The sequence below is a fragment of the Diplotaxodon limnothrissa genome, linkage group LG23 (genome assembly GCF_057381915.1).
Source record: "Diplotaxodon limnothrissa isolate DT_005_m linkage group LG23, D_limnothrissa_male_GT1.1, whole genome shotgun sequence".
Lineage (NCBI taxonomy): Eukaryota > Metazoa > Chordata > Actinopteri > Cichliformes > Cichlidae > Diplotaxodon > Diplotaxodon limnothrissa.
Window position 1 is genome coordinate 5,096,824 of NC_140617.1, and position 18,429 is coordinate 5,115,252.

Consider the following 18,429-nt stretch of genomic DNA (forward strand, 5'->3'; position numbering starts at 1 on the left):
AGATTCTTTTTGTAGGATAGTCTAAATGCTAGCAACAGCATTAACTTGTATTGACATAACACAAAGTCAACAGTTAGCGCTTGCATGCTGTGTCAAGACAGAAATGTCATAACTTCCGCACTAAGCATCTTCTCCTGTTTGCATGCACTGCCCAAAGAGAGATGTGGATCTGTTTACTGTGGGATGGAGTTTGACATGCTGGCATTTTTCTGCTTTTATCAGAGCTGACATATATTGTTTGATTATTGGTCTGTTTATAATTTGGATCATGAATAGAGACAGTATGTGTGAGATAAGAGGGGGATGTTGTGTTAATGGGAAAGTGGTCATCAGTGCTTCCCAATGTTTTCTTTCTTTACAGCATATCCCTGTCAGATGAACAGTATTTCAACCAATATTTATATCTATAAGTAGTTTTATGGATTATGTGAGCAGTGTTTACCTGTTTTAAAGTTCTAACCTCTCTCTTAAGTATTTAAATGTTTTATCACTACTTTTAGCAAACTATATCTGCTTGCTTCAGTAAGTAGCTTTAAAACAATTGTTGGCATTGTGCTGATGTTGCAACTGGCTCGGGCTGATAGGAGGTACAGGGCAGTCCAGATGTAGCTAGTGGCAAAATCACTAAGGGTCAGTTTCATAGCAGTGTTGCTTTAATGTTTTTGTCTCCTAAAGATAAATGTGCAGACAGTGCTTACCACGTCTTAAAAGGAAATAAATGAGATGAACAAAAACATGCAATACGTTTCACCATATCATTATTTATTTAACAAAGCACTGAGCTAAAATGCAGAAGCAGCCGTGACTCAGGACCATTGTGGAGGAATTGTACCCAACTTTTATCTAGGTTTGTGAGCATTCATTTTTGCGCAGCTCTCTACCACAGCATTTCAATCTGGCTGAGGTCTAAGCCATAGCTGCACTTGTTTTTTTAATGTTTGATATGCTATGTTTGGTTTTTGCCAAACAGAGAGGTGTGCGTTATGGCCTCTTTAGTCTTGTCTGTACAAACGACGTTGTTCTAGAAGTGTTGTGGTTAGTTCAGATGATGCTTTACAAATATAAGCTGTGCTTTCTCCTGGAAACCCTTCCTAATAATAATAATCATTTATACTTCTTCAGCCTTGTTGGCAATGGCAATTTTATTCATGCAATACATATTTCATTATACGCCAACTCAAACACGCTAAGTAAGGCTTGTAGACTCCGAGCTCTTGGGCTTTTCGCACTTTACCTGGGTGTAGGTTGAATTTCCTAGGGCGTCTACTCCTGGGAGGACTGGCAGCTGTGTTGAATGTTTTCCCATTGTAGAGTAATTAACTTCAGAATTGGCAATGGCCTTGCAACACTTTCCATATTGATGAGCAGCAGCAGCGATAACAGATTCTTTGAAATTATTATTATTATCTTTCCTCCATCACTTTGTGTCAACATGTCTGAATTCTGCAGAACAGCCAAAACTCTGTGTTTATAGAGATCCTCGCACTTGCTAATGATCAATTAATAAAGTGAGTGAAAATGATTTAATTTCATTTGATACACTTAACAAAGTTACCAAACACTTTATAAAGGAATAAAACTGTTGATTTCAAATCATTTCTTTATTATAATTCATTGTTTCACTTTTGGTAAATGGCCTGTATTTGTATAGCGCTTTACTAGTCCCTAAGGACCCCAAAGCACTTTACACATCCAGTCATCCACCCATTCACACACACATTCACACACTAGTAATGGCAAGTTACATTGTAGCCACAGCCACCCTGGGGCGCACTGACAGAGGCGAGGCTGCCGGACACTGGCGCCACCGGGCCCTCTGACCACCACCAGTAGGCAACGGGTGAAGCGTCTTGCCCAAGGACACAACGACCGAGACTGTTCGAGCCGGGGCTTGAATCGGCAACCTTCCAATTACAAGGCAACCTCCCAACTTTTGAGCCACGATCGCCCTATTTTACTAAATAGGGTCAATTCTGTGACCGTGCAATGTTTGCAGTTTATCATATCTGTATGGATCGGTATGGGATCAGATAGCATGAGACATCTTCACATCACCCAGTATCTAAGGAAACTAACAAGACACAGAGCACCAATAACACTGTCACCATTAAGAAAAAGCAGGAGCAAGCTCCCCTCCATGGTCTGCAGAGTCCTAAAGCTTTGATCTGCTGTTGTACAGAGACGACAGACTGGCTGAAGCCCAGTGAGCTGAACCCATGAATATCGAACTGATAGAGCAGAAGCTGTTCCTATCAAAATAGGTTGGAGCCAAATGAGCGACCCATCTCTGTTCATTAGTATGTGATAACCTTATCCATGTTGCTGTAAGGCACAAACTGTGAATTTTTATTTCTTTTTGGAGTCTCCTTATGAGATCAGAAAGGAACAGAGGGACCCCCTGATCTATGCCACCAGTGAGCTAAAGATAGACTGTGATAAACTCAACCCCCTTATTTTTTGTTGTTTATTTCAACAAAATACTAAAAATTACAGTATCGCTTGCAGTACAACTTGCTAACTCAGTTATGCTGTTAGATTTACCACACTGGTAAAGTGGAACTAAATTAAATTTTGCTTGTGTTGCTAACACCTGGAATAAATTGAATTTAAGAAAAAAATATCATCAGCAATCCTTTCCAGAAAAGGGGTCCCAGTAATCCAGGATAATCCACAAAAACACAGTCCACTGTTCTCAGGCAGATTATTTCCTCAGAAGGGAGAAACTGTTCCAAAGATGAGTGCAGATAGTGTGGTTTGAGGATTATTGATTTTAAAAGACATAAAATAAAATGTTTTAAAGTCCTGAAAATACGATGCCTCAGATCGAATATCAAGGGAAATAAAAAGCAAAACAATTATTTTGTGAACTCGCAAAAAAGTAGTTGTTTTGAGGGGGTCAGAATCTTCATTATATATCATCACCAAGCTGATTTGGCAAACGCGCTGGGAAACATTTGTCTATCCTAGGACTACAATATGCATTTTTATCTCACTTTTGCATCTCCTTCCACACATGAGTAAAAAATCTAGTGTCTCACCTTTCATGCAGTAATTAAACAGAGGCATTACAAACAAGAAAATAATACTTTTGTTAAAATATTAATATTAATACCAGCTTTAACTAACTGTCCCAAACATGTCTGCTTCACCTGAATTCCAGATTTTCCTTTTTTAAATGGTGATACACCAACGGTGAGTCAGAGCCCTACCTTTTCTTGGTACTGACGTCTAGATGAGTCAAGTGACTGGATGAGCGCGGTGGCATGGCCGATGAACATGGCATAGCAGGTGGCTCCTACAATCATACTGAGCATGGTCAGCCAGATGTCCGACATGCTCTCTGGGGCTTGTCTTCCATATCCAATGCACAGCATGTGGCTCATGGCTTTAAAGAGGGCAAAGGAGTACAGCTCGCTCCATGTGTCGTTCTGTAGAAAGAGATATGAGGGTAAGAATCAGTTTAGTAAACAAAATATAAGTTAAAGAAAAAAATATTGAAGAGATTGGAAAGAAATAAGAGAAATCAAGATCCTAGAATAACCTCCACTTTCATATTTTTGGTTTCATGCTTTGGCTTTGACACCTGAAACACTCTTCTTATCTTCTTTGCTGAAGATATACTGTTCATACACATTAGACTGATGCAAGAGAGGGTGAATTAAAGAATGAGTCATCTAAAGAGTAAGACATTCCTGTGGTCTGTGGTTCCGTGTGTGGTGATTGTTTCAGGTTTAGCCCAATCATCATCGTTGAAAAACATCCTCTCACCTTGGCTACGCAGAAGAAGATGGAAACACAGTGTTTGGTTAATGAGGAGCTCATACATCTACCTACTCCAGTGTGTCTTTGATTGGTTCTGGCACACTCATTCTACCTTAGGGTTCATTAGAAAGCCCTCCACAGGCACTACTGAACCTCACATCCTCCCCTCAAATGGTTGTATTCTCACACATACACACACGTACCACAGTATGTGTGTGTATGTGTGTTTCTTCTGCGGCTCCTCAACCTGTCAGCCACTGATTGACTACACATATTTTTCTCTGGCATTTGCATTAAATTTAAGATTCAAGTTCTGCTAGTTTTGGAAGAGGTAAAAAAGGATGTACTGGAGAAGGAATGCTGTCAGGTCTTTATAATTTAGCATTTTAAAGGTGATTTGGAGGAATGCAAATAAAGAAGATGAAATTTCAAAGGCACTTGGTCTCAAGGGATGGGGTTTACCAGAAACTCTTGTGCCCTTGTGTCACTCGGCCTGCTGATTTTGTTTAGGGAAATAAACAGAGCTGTATAATCTGATGCAAAATACTAAAAGCAGCAGTTCTAAGAACCATCACTATGTCAGCTTTGTTATTTCTACACAATACCACCTTCCAACTACAATACTTCCTTTACTTTAATTCGTAAACATTAATCATTAAGCACATTAAAATAACAAATATTATCTGCAAACCCTGAGAATATATGAAAGTGCAGAGTTTGAGACTAATTGACAAATTATGGAGGTAGTGTGTAGGCAGTCCATTGACAGTCTGTGAGCAGACTGGTCATCTTCCTGCAGTGACTGCCCCCAGTGTCAGATATATATGCTACAACTTGTCTGCTATGTTTTGTTCTATTGGTCCATCAAAGTGAAATCAAGTGTTGGGAACAATAAAAAGTGTCCACTGCAGCGACTGTCTGTGCTGTAAATACAGATTTTTTAATTTCATCCTTAATGGTTTCTCCTTTTGCTCCCTTCCCTCTGCTCCCTTCTCAACCAATCAGCATTTGACTGCAACACAGCATCATCCGTTTCAAGGGATTTTGGAGGACTGCACAGGAGCTCGGTTGCAGTTGCTGAAAACCCCTCTCGTAAGCGCTTCATAGGCAAATATCTCTGCAAATGGACACAACCAGGCTAGCATAAATTAAGCATAAGTCTCCCTGACTGCCACAGGTGGCGAACAGACGTGGAGTGGCCATCAGCATGTGGGCCACAATGCTGGTGAATAAGCAGCAGGAGCAGGGAGCCCCAAGGTGTTGAAATAAACACCCTCTTTCAGTCAGCTGCATGTATCTGCCTGTTTCCAGCTTATTCTCCTATAGTCAAATACATGTGTACATTAATATACAGTACACACTGTATTTCAACCGACAGAGCTTCACCGCAATATAAATATATTGATATTGACATTGAATGATATTACAATTTTTTTAATGATACAAAGTGCTCAAAAAACGAATAAAAACATATAAATAAACACTATTTGTATAAAAGATACTGTATACAATAAGTAATTACAAAGTTATCCATTCATACTCCTGGGTTACATCAGTTCATGAGCACATTCTATAAAATCATGAAATTGCCCCTAGCCTGTTTCTTTTTGATCTATACCACAACTCCTGATGATAAAATAGCTTATCTACTACTGCAGCATGCTATTGTGACATTTATAAGACATCATTACTATAAATTTACAGTCACTGGCAGTAGTTTTTTATGTTACTATCTTGGTACAAGCACAAGGGGTGAGAGTATAACTCATCTATGGGTGGAAGATGCAATACCCTGACTGTCTTTCATTATGGCCATGTGGCTGTTACTGAAAGCCCAGGTGTAAATTAGCGCATGCCGTGTTCCCAGAAATGATTTGGGCGACGTCATGGCTCATGTTGCAGGTAAGCTTTCTGTTTCTGATCTGATTGTCACACAAGTACATGACATAAGCACAAATGTAGGATGTATATGCATTACATGTGGCATGGCTATTGGTGCCAGACAGGCAATACCAGAAGTATTTCAGAAAGGGCTGATTTACTGGTATTTTCAATCATAACCAACAATAAGGTTTATACAGAATCATCTGAAAAAAATGAGTTATACAGTGAGCAGTGGGTCGCTGAACAAAAACCCTTATTTATGTCATAGGACAGAGGAGAATGGCCACATTACTGGAAGGTAAGTGTAACTTAAACTACCACTCATTCAGAGATGGGCAGTAACGCGTTACTTGTAACGCGTTACTGTAATCTGATTACTTTTTTCAAGTAACGAGTAAAGTAAGGGATTACTATTGCAAAATCGGTAATTAGATTACCGTTACTTTCCCGTAGGAACGCTGCGTTACTGCGTTACTAAAACCGTGATTTTTTTTGCGAGAATGTCTCATGACAGTGACGTAAGTGAGTGCGACGTTCGTGACAACAGCTGTGTGCAGATCAACAATGGATCACATATCGAGTGCGGGAGAGAGTATGAGCGTGCAGCGTTTAAAGTGTGGAAGTACTGACCTTACTTTGAGTTTGATTCCATAAAAAGTGACAAAAACATTAGTGTCCGCTGTGCGTGGGAAGAAAACTTCTTTTTACAGCGAAAAAACCCCCTAAACTTCCGAGCAAGCACCGAGTAGCTACGACGTGATGGGAAACTCACAGAGACACTCGCGCGGATTCTTCAACTGACCGCAGCACACCTACACCAGGGTAACCCTCCGCCTACCCTGCTCCTGCTTTACAGGTGAAAATAGAGCAAAAGGACCGCTGAGTCTTTGACTTTATTTATTTTCTGCTGTGTTTTACTTGCATCTGTTTGAAAGAGTGAGTGAAAACACAAAAAATATTTTATTTTATGTGCTGGAATGTGTAGAAAATAGGTTTAAATGTTAAACTAATTTATTCAAGTCAGAGAATGTTGCATATAATTAAATGTTTTGCTTGATGCATAAAGTTAAAAGATTAAAACTGATAAAACAAGTTAAAAAAAGAGACTTTTCCATTTGATTACATTTTGTATGATGGATTATGTAGAAAAAGTAGAATTGGGCTGAAAGATCTATCGCTTTATCACCTCTTCAGGTTGTAAATCGTGTTTTTAAAAAGTAACTAAGTAACTAAGTAACTAAGTAATTAATTACTTTTGAAAATAAGTAATCAGTAAAGTAACGGGATTACTTTTTTGGGGGAGTAATCAGTAATTAGTTACTGATTACTTTTTTCAAGTAACTTGACCAACACTGCACTCATTATAAAAACATGTCAAACCTTGAAGCAGAGAGGCTAATGCAGCAGAAGACCGCACCAGGGGCCTGTTCTTCGTACCGCGCTAAGTGAGTTAGCTGGATGAGATTGTTGACGATTTCGCGTGATCCTGGATCGTTCGGTTCCCCGAAGCCCATCCGGGACTTGCTGTCATAGCAACAGAGCCGTAAGCGTAAACCTGCTGGGGAGCAGGTTTACTTTATGTAAACAGGATTAGATCGCGGCCACGCAGGTATGCCCGCGTCATTCATACGAAAGCAACAGCGATATTCCACCACTGTTTCACCATAAATAAATAACATCAATGTAACTAAAGACAATGCAGCACCTGATCCATTTATTGATTTCACACAGGTCATTTCCTAAAAAAGGGAAATGTACTATTAACATTCTATTACATGTATGTGATTATTACAGATTTAATTCATATTTCAGAGTAGCAATTGTAAATTACTTCGTGTAATCAAGATGAGAGACCACGGCTATAAAAGCGAAGGTGGATTTGGGAAGTCTGTCGCAGCCATGTCCTGTCCGTATACGCGAGCCACCCATTGCGGAAGGTGCAAGATTGATAAGGAGAGTCCTCAGAATTCAGCGTATATTGCGGGACAGACAGGATCCTTTAGCTCAGCGCGACAGTGTGCTCATAGAGAGATATCGATTTTCCCGTGAGGGTATTATTTACTTAACCAACTTGTTGACGAGGGGGTGCAGGACCACCACCTGTCTTTTGTTGCTCTGCCCTTTTCTTGGTTGCTGTTATAAACAAACAGATTATTCCAGGGTCTCTTTCCAAGAGACTAAAAGCAATATAAGTGATAAATATTACCATTCTGTAGAATATTCTTATATTTCACTTTTACTTGTTCCCATGTTCTAGTGGGTCCTGTCGTGGCTCTAATGTGAAAGAGGATAAAATATAACATATTATAATATAATGTAATATAATATTGGATAATATAGTGTAATATAATAAATCTACCCTACCGCCTACTGGTGTTGGCCAGAGGGGCCGATGGCGCAATATGGCAGCCTGGCTTCTGTCAGTCTGCCCCAGGGCAGCTGTGGCTACAACTGTAGCTGCCTCCACCAGTGTGTGAATGTGAGAGTGACTGAATAGTGGCATTGTAAAGCGCTTTGGGTGCCTTGAAAAGCGCTATATCAATCCACTCCATTATTATTGTTATTATTAAATTACTTACGAGTTTAATTTGTCAGCAACTTCCTGCCAGCCCTCGCTCCTTGCTTTTGCAGCCTTTGCAGTGTTCCCTTGCGTTCTGATTAAACTCTGAAACTCCCGAAATCCCTCACTCAAGAGTTCTTGCTCTGCTGCCGAAAAATACCGAGCCGAGCGCGCTCCGTCGACATTTTCGCCGACCAATCAGAGGGTTGCCGATCAATGTTTCTACTATCGATGCGTAGCCCCTTTTACGACACCCAGTGATGTCACATTACTGCATCCAGCTGTACTAATCGTCAACAGCAGGTGTGTTCGGGGAACCGGATTAGCGCGCTCACGGTTAGCGCGATGGTTTGGTCTTGGATGTTTCATTTGATCTTGGATGTAGTAAGCCACGTACGAAGCACAGGGCCCAGGTGCCACTCGAGACTACAACTGACCCTGAGTTTGCTGTGACATTAGAATGGTATATGTAAACAACACAAGTGAAGGCCACATTGGCTAAAGATAGGAGAAGAAAATGGAGGAACAGAAGAAGAAGAAGTATGGGGGTGGGGAAAAAAGTCGGGGATGAAGCAATCAGACATGCAGTGTCTACGACTGCTGCATTTGTAATGACAGACAACACCTGAAAGACAAAACAGAGGGAGGTAAACAAACAAATACACAGTTTTGCTGTGTGTAAACTGATGATGTTGAAATCTGCAGTTGTTTAAAAATGGCTCATCCACCTTCTGGAATGATCTCTCCAAAGCCCCGACCTCAACCCTAATGAAAACTTGTGGATTATCCTTAAAACCCGGATCAGTGCCAGGAAACCGACCAAAGAATGAACCCTGTCAATTCAGTCAAAAGGGGTGCTCAAATATCCAGCTAGATTTATGCCAGAACTTGTTGATGGCTACCAAAACTGTCTGACTTGTGCACCAGATTCATTGGTTTTTTTTAGTCATTAAAGATGAATGCTGTTCAATTATTCCATCCTGGAAAAAGAACACTTCAAAGAAATCGTTAAAAGCCCAAACATTACCCTGACATTCATGCCCATCATGAGTGGATGTAAACTCCTGATCACAAATCTATGAAAGTTAAACGTATGCCTGAGGTTTTGGCTCACAGGGTTTACTCGTACATATGCTGACACGTGACAATCCTCCTAGGTAACAGTGAAAACAGAAAATTAGGAGAAGCATCGTGGGTCCTCTAAACACACAGCAAAACTCATTCTGAGGCATATGATGCTTTAGAGATAAAGGTGGCATTTCGTGATGCGTGCTATTTTGCAGTCTTGAGAACAAAGAAAGTGAAAAATCATGGCATCCTCAGTGTTGAACTGTTCGCTCGCATGTGACTGCATGACCAAGAAAACCCTCTGAGACGAGAGCAACACACACACTGACCAGCTGCAAGCAGTTAGCATGTGTTCAAGTTTGTGATAACAAGTGATTAAAACTGACACAGTGCACAGCTGTCTGTTACTATTGAAAATTACAACCTTCATAATAACACAATAAACTAATTCTACAGAGATACCACCCTATGTGAGGGTGGGGAGTGAGATGGGTGGGACGAATTAAATTAGCGCTTGTGTTCATTTTATTCGCTATCAGTCTTCACTGAGCAACGCCGATGATCGCTAATTGTACATAATACATTTAGAGGAGAGCACAAAGGGAGTATGGGACATCTATGATGCACGATGGCGTAATTATAGAATAGTGGGTGTACGTGCATGCTGGCACACCCGGCTGGGTGTACGAGGTGTTTGGCTCACAGCATCTATTCAGCTGTATGAGTGCTGAACATCTCTTAAACACACTGCAAAGTCTACAAGTGACAGAGGGAGTTTGGTTTGGTTCAAAGAGCCTACATTTAAAACTTTAATATGTAAAGTTCCATGAAAGTGCTTGTTAGCAATGTAAAGATTCATTATTTAGAAGCAGTGGGTCCATGTTTGTATTTATTATTCAAATGCAAATGAGTCCAGAAAGTTGCAAGATGTTTTGGTGTCTGCTTGAATTACGTAACAGTATTAATTAAGAACGCTGACTGTAACAGCACAGCGTAATGTGTTTGATTAGAGTGTTCATGCATAAAGCTACTGTAGCTTCAGCGTGTCAGAGATAAATGATGGACTAACGAGGAAGACGCCAGATCAGATGAACGCTAAATCACAGGTTTTAATTTCTAATTTTATTTAATTTCTTTCCTTAATTAAACTACAAGCTTTTCATTCAGCATCAGGTGTGGGGCAAGTCACCTAAGGGTGAACCAAATGCAGTATTTTTTTATTTTCTGTTATTTGCTTCACTTACATGCTGTGATTTTACTTTAATATTCAGAGATTTTCCACGATTAAAGCCTGACGTTTCTGGGGGGAAATGCAGCTATTCCACAAAATTAAACTGGCGTCACCAATTTTGTTTTGTAAAAATGTAAAAAGCTGACGGACAAGCACAGCAAATATGATTCAGTATCTTTAATGTTTTTAAAATCCATATGAAATATTTCAGTGTAAACCAAACTGGTGGGACTGACATCCCCCAAAGCCATACTAGCCATCTACTAGTACGGCTACAATTTATAGGAATAGCCCATTAAAGGAACGCTTGTGATGTATGTGTCAATAATTCAGATTTTATGTTTCAGTCTGGTTTATTGAAGTCATACTCCTGTGTATTGTTTAATTGACTTTGTTGAATGTGAAATGAATGCCTGTAAATTATATGTCCAATTGAAATGATCTGTAAGAAGAATTTGCCTCTGTGGATCGAAGCTTCCTGCTCAATAAGCTCTTATTATTGGATTTTGGGTTTATTAGCCTTTATGTGGAATTTCTCCTTTGACAAATATGTGGAGGGAGAGATTCAGAATCATATTCACAACACAGATAAAAATGATCCACTTACTTGCTGGCTATGCAAGCAATATTTAATCTCTTCTCTTTAGCTCTCTCTCTCTCTACATATATATATATATATATATATATATATATATATATATATATATATATATATATATAAAAAACTAACACCCAGCACGCCCCTGCGGGCGGTTTATCCTTCAAGCTCGGGTCCTCTACCAGAGGCCTGGGAGCTTGAGGGTCCTGCGCAGTATCTTAGCTGTTCCCAGGACTGCGCTCTTCTGGACAGAGATCTCCGATGTTATTCCCGGGATCTGCTGGAGCCACTCGCCTAGCTTGGGAGTCACCGCACCTAGTGCTCCGATTACCACGGGGACCATATATATATATATATATATATATATATATATATATATATATATATATATATATATATATATATATATATATATATATAAGGGACGAAAACAGGGCGTTGTTGGAATGCTACTACGCAAGTAACCCCGGCGGAAGGGGCTACATGAATAGGATGAGGGACCTATGGATTCTTCGATACCCAACATCCACAATGACGGCGAAACAACTAGTAGCTCAGTGTTCCAACATTCGAAAGAAGGGACTGCTCTCACAGCTAGAGATTGACGAGGTACAACACAAATGCTACGGCAAGGAGGAGTCAGGACGCCAGGTCAGGGGGGAGATATCATCACCCCCACCCGAGATTGGGCACATAGCCCCAAGTGCGATAGGAGAAGGATCGTTGAGTGCGAGAGGAACTGACCTGAAAAATAGGATCATGGCCAAGCTTGAAACCTGGATCCCCCGTAGCCGGTTACCAAGATTACGTGAAGTACCCTCAGAAGGTCTGCTAGATGATGTTAATGCAGCACTACGGGCAATACCTACAACCACGATTACCGACACTAACAAGCTGATCTACAATACGGCAGCAGTGATCAGTGAGATGCTTGGCTACAAGTTGAACAGCCACAAGGGGCAGTACCCTCCATGGAGAAGGAGGCTAGAGGGCAAGATCAAAGTAGCACGGAGGGAGGTTAGCCAACTAACAGAGTTGCAGAAAGGTGCGACAAATAAGGTGCCTAAGAAATACAGCAAGCTGTCCATACCTGAGGCCTTGGAAACTGCCAAGCAAAGACTCACAGCCTTGGCCAGCCGCTTGAGGAGGTACACCAGAGAGATAGAAGGCAGGAGAATAAACCAGCTGTTCTCCACAGAACCAGCAAAGGTGTACTCTCAGTGGCAAGGGAACAATAAGAGAACAGCACCACCAAGGCTGGAGACGGAGCAATACTGGAAGAGCATATGGGAGAAGGACGCAACCCATAACGGCAATGCTCAGTGGCTAGTGGATCTGAGGGCAGACCACAGCGACCTCCCTGAACAGGGTCCAGTAACCATCACAGTGGCAGATATCCAAGAAAGGGTCTCCAGTATGAAGAGTTGGACAGCACCAGGGCCCGACATGGTTCACGCCTACTGGCTGAAGAAGCTGACTGCACTCCACGAGCGTCTGGCAGCACAAATGAACCAGCTGCTAGTTAACGAGAGACACCCAGAATGGCTAACTGAAGGCCGGACGGTCCTGATCCCCAAGGACCCCAAGAAGGGACCGGTCCCCTCCAACTACCGACCAATAACCTGCCTCAGTACTACATGGAAGCTCCTGTCAGGCATCATATCGGCTAAGATGAACAGGCACATGGGTCAATACATGAGCGGGACACAGAAAGGAATTGGCAAGAATACCAGAGGTGCAAAACACCAGCTACTGGTAGACAGAACAATCAGCCGAGACTGCAAGACCAGACTGACCAACCTGTGCACTGCCTGGATTGATTACAAGAAGGCCTATGACTCAATGCCCCACAGCTGGATACTGGAATGCCTAGAATTGTACAAGATCAATGGGACCCTAAGAGCCTTCATCAGGAACTCAATGGGGATGTGGCGTACAACACTAGAGGCCAACTCCAAGCCCATAGCACAAGTTACCATCAAGTGCGGGATCTACCAAGGAGATGCTCTGTCCCCACTGCTGTTCTGCATAGGCCTGAATCCCCTCAGTGAGATCATTAACAAGACTGGCTACGGATACCGACTACGGAACGGAGCAGTTGTCAGCCACCTCCTGTACATGGATGACATCAAGCTGTATGCCAAGAGTGAACGAGACATCGATTCACTGATCCACACTACCAGGCTATACAGCAATGACATTGGAATGTCGTTCGGACTGGAGAAGTGTAGTCGGATGGTAACAAAGAGAGGGAAGGTAGTCAGAACTGAGGGGATTGAACTACCAGAAGGCAACATTGCAGACATAGAGGACAGTTACAAGTACCTGGGGATCCCGCAGGCAAATGGGAACCATGAAGAGGCCGCTAGAAAGGCTGCAACCACCAAGTACCTGCAGAGGGTCAGGCAAGTCCTGAGGAGTCAGCTGAATGGTAAGAACAAGATCCGGGCCATCAACACGTACGCCCTGCCCGTGATCAGGTACCCTGCTGGTGTAATAGGCTGGCCAAAGGAGGAGATAGAAGCCACTGACATAAAGACAAGAAAGCTCCTGACCATGCATGGAGGGTTTCACCCCAAGTCCAGCACCCTGAGGCTGTACGCTAAGCGGAAGGAAGGGGGCCGGGGACTGGTGAGTGTCAGCACCACAGTCCAGGATGAGACAAGGAACATCCAAGAATACATTGGGAAGATGGCCCCAACTGACCGAGTGCTCAGTGAATACCTCAGGCAGCAGAAACCCAAGAAAGAGGAGGGAGACGAGGAACCATCATGGAAGGACAGGCCCCTGCACGGTATGTACCACCGGCAGATAGAGGAGGTGGCTGATATCCAGAAATCCTACCAGTGGCTGGACAAAGCTGGACTGAAAGACAGCACAGAGGCACTAATCATGGCAGCACAAGAACAAGCTCTGAGTACAAGATCCATAGAGGCTGGGGTCTATCACACCAGGCAAGACCCCAGGTGCAGGCTGTGTAAAGATGCCCCAGAGACAATCCAGCACATAACAGCAGGGTGCAAGATGCTAGCAGGCAAGGCATACATGGAACGCCATAACCAAGTGGCCGGCATAGTGTACAGGAACATCTGTGCCGAGTATAACCTAGAAGTCCCGAGGTCAAAATGGGAGATGCCCCCAAGGGTGGTGGAGAATGACCGAGCTAAGATCCTGTGGGACTTCCAGATACAGACGGACAAAATGGTGGTGGCTAACCAACCGGACATAGTGGTGGTAGACAAACAGAAGAAGACGGCCGTAGTGATCGATGTAGCGGTTCCGAATGACAGCAATATCAGGAAGAAGGAACACGAGAAGCTGGAGAAATACCAAGGGCTCAGAGAAGAGCTCGAGAGGATGTGGAGGGTGAAGGTAACGGTGGTCCCCGTGGTAATCGGAGCACTAGGTGCGGTGACTCCCAAGCTAGGCAAGTGGCTCCAGCAGATCCCGGGAATAACATCGGAGATCTCTGTCCAGAAGAGCGCAGTCCTGGGAACAGCTAAGATACTGCGCAGGACCCTCAAGCTCCCAGGCCTCTGGTAGAGGACCCGAGCTTGAAGGATAAACCGCCCGCAGGGGCGTGCTGGGTGTTTTTTTTTATATATATATATATATATATATATATATATATATATATATAAAACTGATATAATGTTTGTATTGTATGTGGACGGGAGAAGATCACAGCTGCCATCTATGTGCATTCAGCAAAACTGAAAAACTTGCCATGCAAGTCTAAGTTTTCTGAGGTTACAAATTACAGGTGGACTACAGTGATTGATAGTACTTTAAGTTCGCACGGAGTCTTTGCTGAAAAGAAATAAGGGTTCAGTCAGACCATCGGGTCCTCTAACAAACCCCACCTGCGTGGGCTGTATCATTTGGAGGATCCGGTCTCTAAAGTGAGATGCAGCTGTAGTATTCACAACTGCTGTTTGTGTGCAGCCATGTGCATCCAGAGATTCTGTCTAGTTAATGATGCAAGCTGTGGCTATATGAGTCAAGCCCAAAAGCATCTATTCTGTTCTCGACCAAGTACAAGTTTCAAGTTCGGTTGTTTAAACACTGACAATAAAAAGGAGAGGAAGAATAATTCTGCAGGGCTTCGAGACATTTTTAAGAGACATTTGCTTTGCTGTTTTGTTTTTTAGCCTTGGTAGCAACACAAGTCTGTGGATGACAATGTGATTAGTCACTCTAACAAATGGGTTGGGCCACAGTTGTCTTCCCCACCCCACAAAAGGAACTACATTCTCAAACCTATGAGATTTCTTAGTTAACTCAGCTCTCAGTCTCTGACATGCATTGTACAATATGATGCTATAGAAGGCATATTCTACTTATTTATACTGATCTTAAAAACTGAGCTGAATTAAAGGAGCAATCAGTCTCATTTTGGTGTGCAATTTTCTTATATTCATCTCTCTTTTTGCAGATAGGTTTCAGAAAAATATAAGTATTCCAACAATTGCTCATCCTAAGCATATTTCAAAAGCTTTTCCTCCCACATTTAGATTTCTAACCAACTATGGGATACACTTCAGGTTACACTGAGGTTTGTATTTATGTATTTATTTTGAAGTTTGCCTTCATTATAAAGTAAAGCAGCAAAGAGCATTCACTGCTTTTTACTACACGGCTAAAAATGACAAGACAACTTTTCTTCATAAAATGGGGTTGGTTTCACCGGGGCAACTTGGCCCACAAAGACTGCAGCCCCAACCAGCCCGTGAGGCTGTTTTTTCCTTTTCTATTTTTTTAGCTAGCTACAACATGACTTGACCTTGCAAGAATTTTTAATCCTCTTCAACAAAAATACATGTCTGTGGGCTGCAACAGTCACTCTGACTTAAAAATGCATTTAATTAGCTAAACTTTGTCAATTGGTTTCTTAAAGTCTCTCTGTTGTATTGCCTGCTGTAAATAGCACCACCCACTTTAACTTTTCTTAAAAATCTGTACCAAATTAGCACTGAGAGTGGCTGTCAGGTCATACACAGCAGTTATTATTCACACACATATGCAACATTTCCACACACAGACCTCACACAGTAACTGTCCATTATTTTTATATGCACTGACAGGCCTGTTTGCCGGTTCGGTCACTTCAGAATGAATGGAGGGCCTCGTTATCAACTTCCAAAGCATGAATGTTTCTTGAAGTGCATCTCTGTGTGCCTCAATACAGTGCAAATGCATAAATAGGTTCTCACAAATTGGTGTTCTGTTGCAGTTACAGCAGCTCTTCTGCTTCTCCAGTTATAAAGAAACGCAGTTCATTTTTGATGCAGAGAAAGAAGTCGAGAGGAAAAGAGCGTCTTTATTCTAATGCCATTGATATAACAGCCAATCAGGCCAAGGGAGATGGGACAAAACCACCTGTCATCTTTCACATAACAGAGAGTCACTTACATAACAGACCACGATCATCCGGTCTCTTGATCACTCTGCAGCAGGAGCCTGATTGTCGACTTACAATAAACACCACTGTCTGCTGCAAGAGTATCTTTTCCCTTATTGAGTGTTAAGAGGCAGAGATGAATACACTGCAGAAAAAAAACAGTCTGAAGGAGGATATTTTGACTATCACTTAGTTATACTGTACTATATATCACATGCACACAAATCTCAGCCAAACACAACACATCTATATAAAGGGACATGCATAAAAATGCACATAAGAATAGCTACTGAAGAAACGAGTCCCATGTTTTTCTCAGGAATGGCTTTCTTGCCCTATTTCCATAACCCTAAGTGCATGCATGACGCAGAGAGCAAAACAGGGTGGAGTCCAATAAATGTCCAGTGCAGGCAGGCAGCCTGTCAGCCCGAGGAGGCACGAGGATCATTTAACGCTGGATCTCTTACTCAAAGCAGCTCTGAAGAAGATGTGACCTTGATTACCCTGAAATGGCAGTGACAGGGCACACCAGGCAGCCACACCCACATGTGTGCTCGCTGGCATTATGGCAGCGAGCTTGGAAAAAGGCACAAGCCCTAAACAACACACGTCACTCTGGAAAACTGAATGTATAAGGAAGGAGATATCAGCGAAAGAAGAAGTGGGGCATGAAGGATAAAAGAGTCACTGAAAAAGCAACATATAAAGCAATTTTCCATACATACAAATCCATACATTCAAGAAAGAGAGATAGAGGAAATAGGATGGCCAGAGATGAAACTAGAAAGAAAGGGATGGAGTGACAGAGAAGTAACAACAATCTCCCCTAGGGTCAATTGGTGTGAGATCCATCTGTTCCTAGAGATCACACACACTCATAACAGAACACACCTATTCATGTAAACACCATAGCACCATAGTACACAGTCTATTTCAGGGAACTGAATGCCAAAAATCTCTGTGCCAAAATTAGAAGGTTTTCTTCCAGCATATCAAGCATTTCTCAGCTGCAGCAGAGTCAGCCAGTGCCTGACAAAAGCATAAAGAAGGAATTATCCGGTATGCTGAACTTCCTTAGGAGAAGGAGCAAAAGATGTAATGTTCCCCATAAAAAATGGTTTCAAGACAGTTACAGTTATGTGGAGAAATAAGCATCCGGCAGCCAACCAATGACGTCTTTTAGCTCTGTCAGATAATTCGATGGTTTCTAGGACTGTTGATATTGCTGTCAATTAATTAAGATTAAGACTATTTTTTCTGTTTTCTTCCTGTAGTCAGCCCCTGCAATGCAAACTGTCCTCTATAACTCAATCTATTTACACCCATTAGAGCAGATCTCTTCCTCCTGCGCTTGCATGCAATCTGCTTCACCAGTTTACTTACAGCTGCTCACAAACCAATCATCACCTCTCTGTTAACAACATTGCACGCACACTGTACAAATCGCAGAGTCACAGCCATTCATTAAGCTTATCATCTCAGCTGCCGTATCCAAAATATCCCTTGAGTACTTCATACAAAATATTTAAACCAATTCTAATGTTTCTCTCTTTTTTTGTGGGACAAACAGGATTGACACTGACACTAATGCTTCCTTGAAACCACCACAATTCTTTTTCTGTTTGCCAACAAACATACTGTATGTGTGAAAGTGAATATATGTGTGAAATACAGTTTTATGATAAAAGGTATTTGTATCCTCTGACTTGTCTGTGCCTCCGGCCACTGCCACTCACCACCTTCCAATCTGTTATCTCCAAAGCAGAATGACATGTGAGACTGGATAAAGGGATTAAGTTCAAAATGATAAAAACCCAAACAGTATTTTTTGGGTGTTTCTCCTCTTTATTTGTCCACACTTGTGATTAATCGTGCAATTTAAATAAAATAGAGACAAACAGAGGCTGTTCTTTAGTCAATGTTAT

At 42.0% G+C, this 18,429-nt stretch overlaps 1 protein-coding gene across 2 annotated transcripts in view; it reads right to left on the bottom strand.

The window, feature by feature from the left end:
- The window catches only part of hcn2b (hyperpolarization activated cyclic nucleotide-gated potassium channel 2b), a 43,115-nt gene that overhangs the window by 17,023 nt on the left and 7,663 nt on the right, over window positions 1–18,429 (bottom strand). For both annotated transcript variants that reach the window (XM_085347106.1, XM_085347107.1), the window contains exon 4: window positions 3,210–3,428. In XM_085347106.1, coding sequence (XP_085203232.1) covers window positions 3,210–3,428 — 219 coding nt within the window. The remainder of the gene's footprint in view (window positions 1–3,209; window positions 3,429–18,429) is intronic.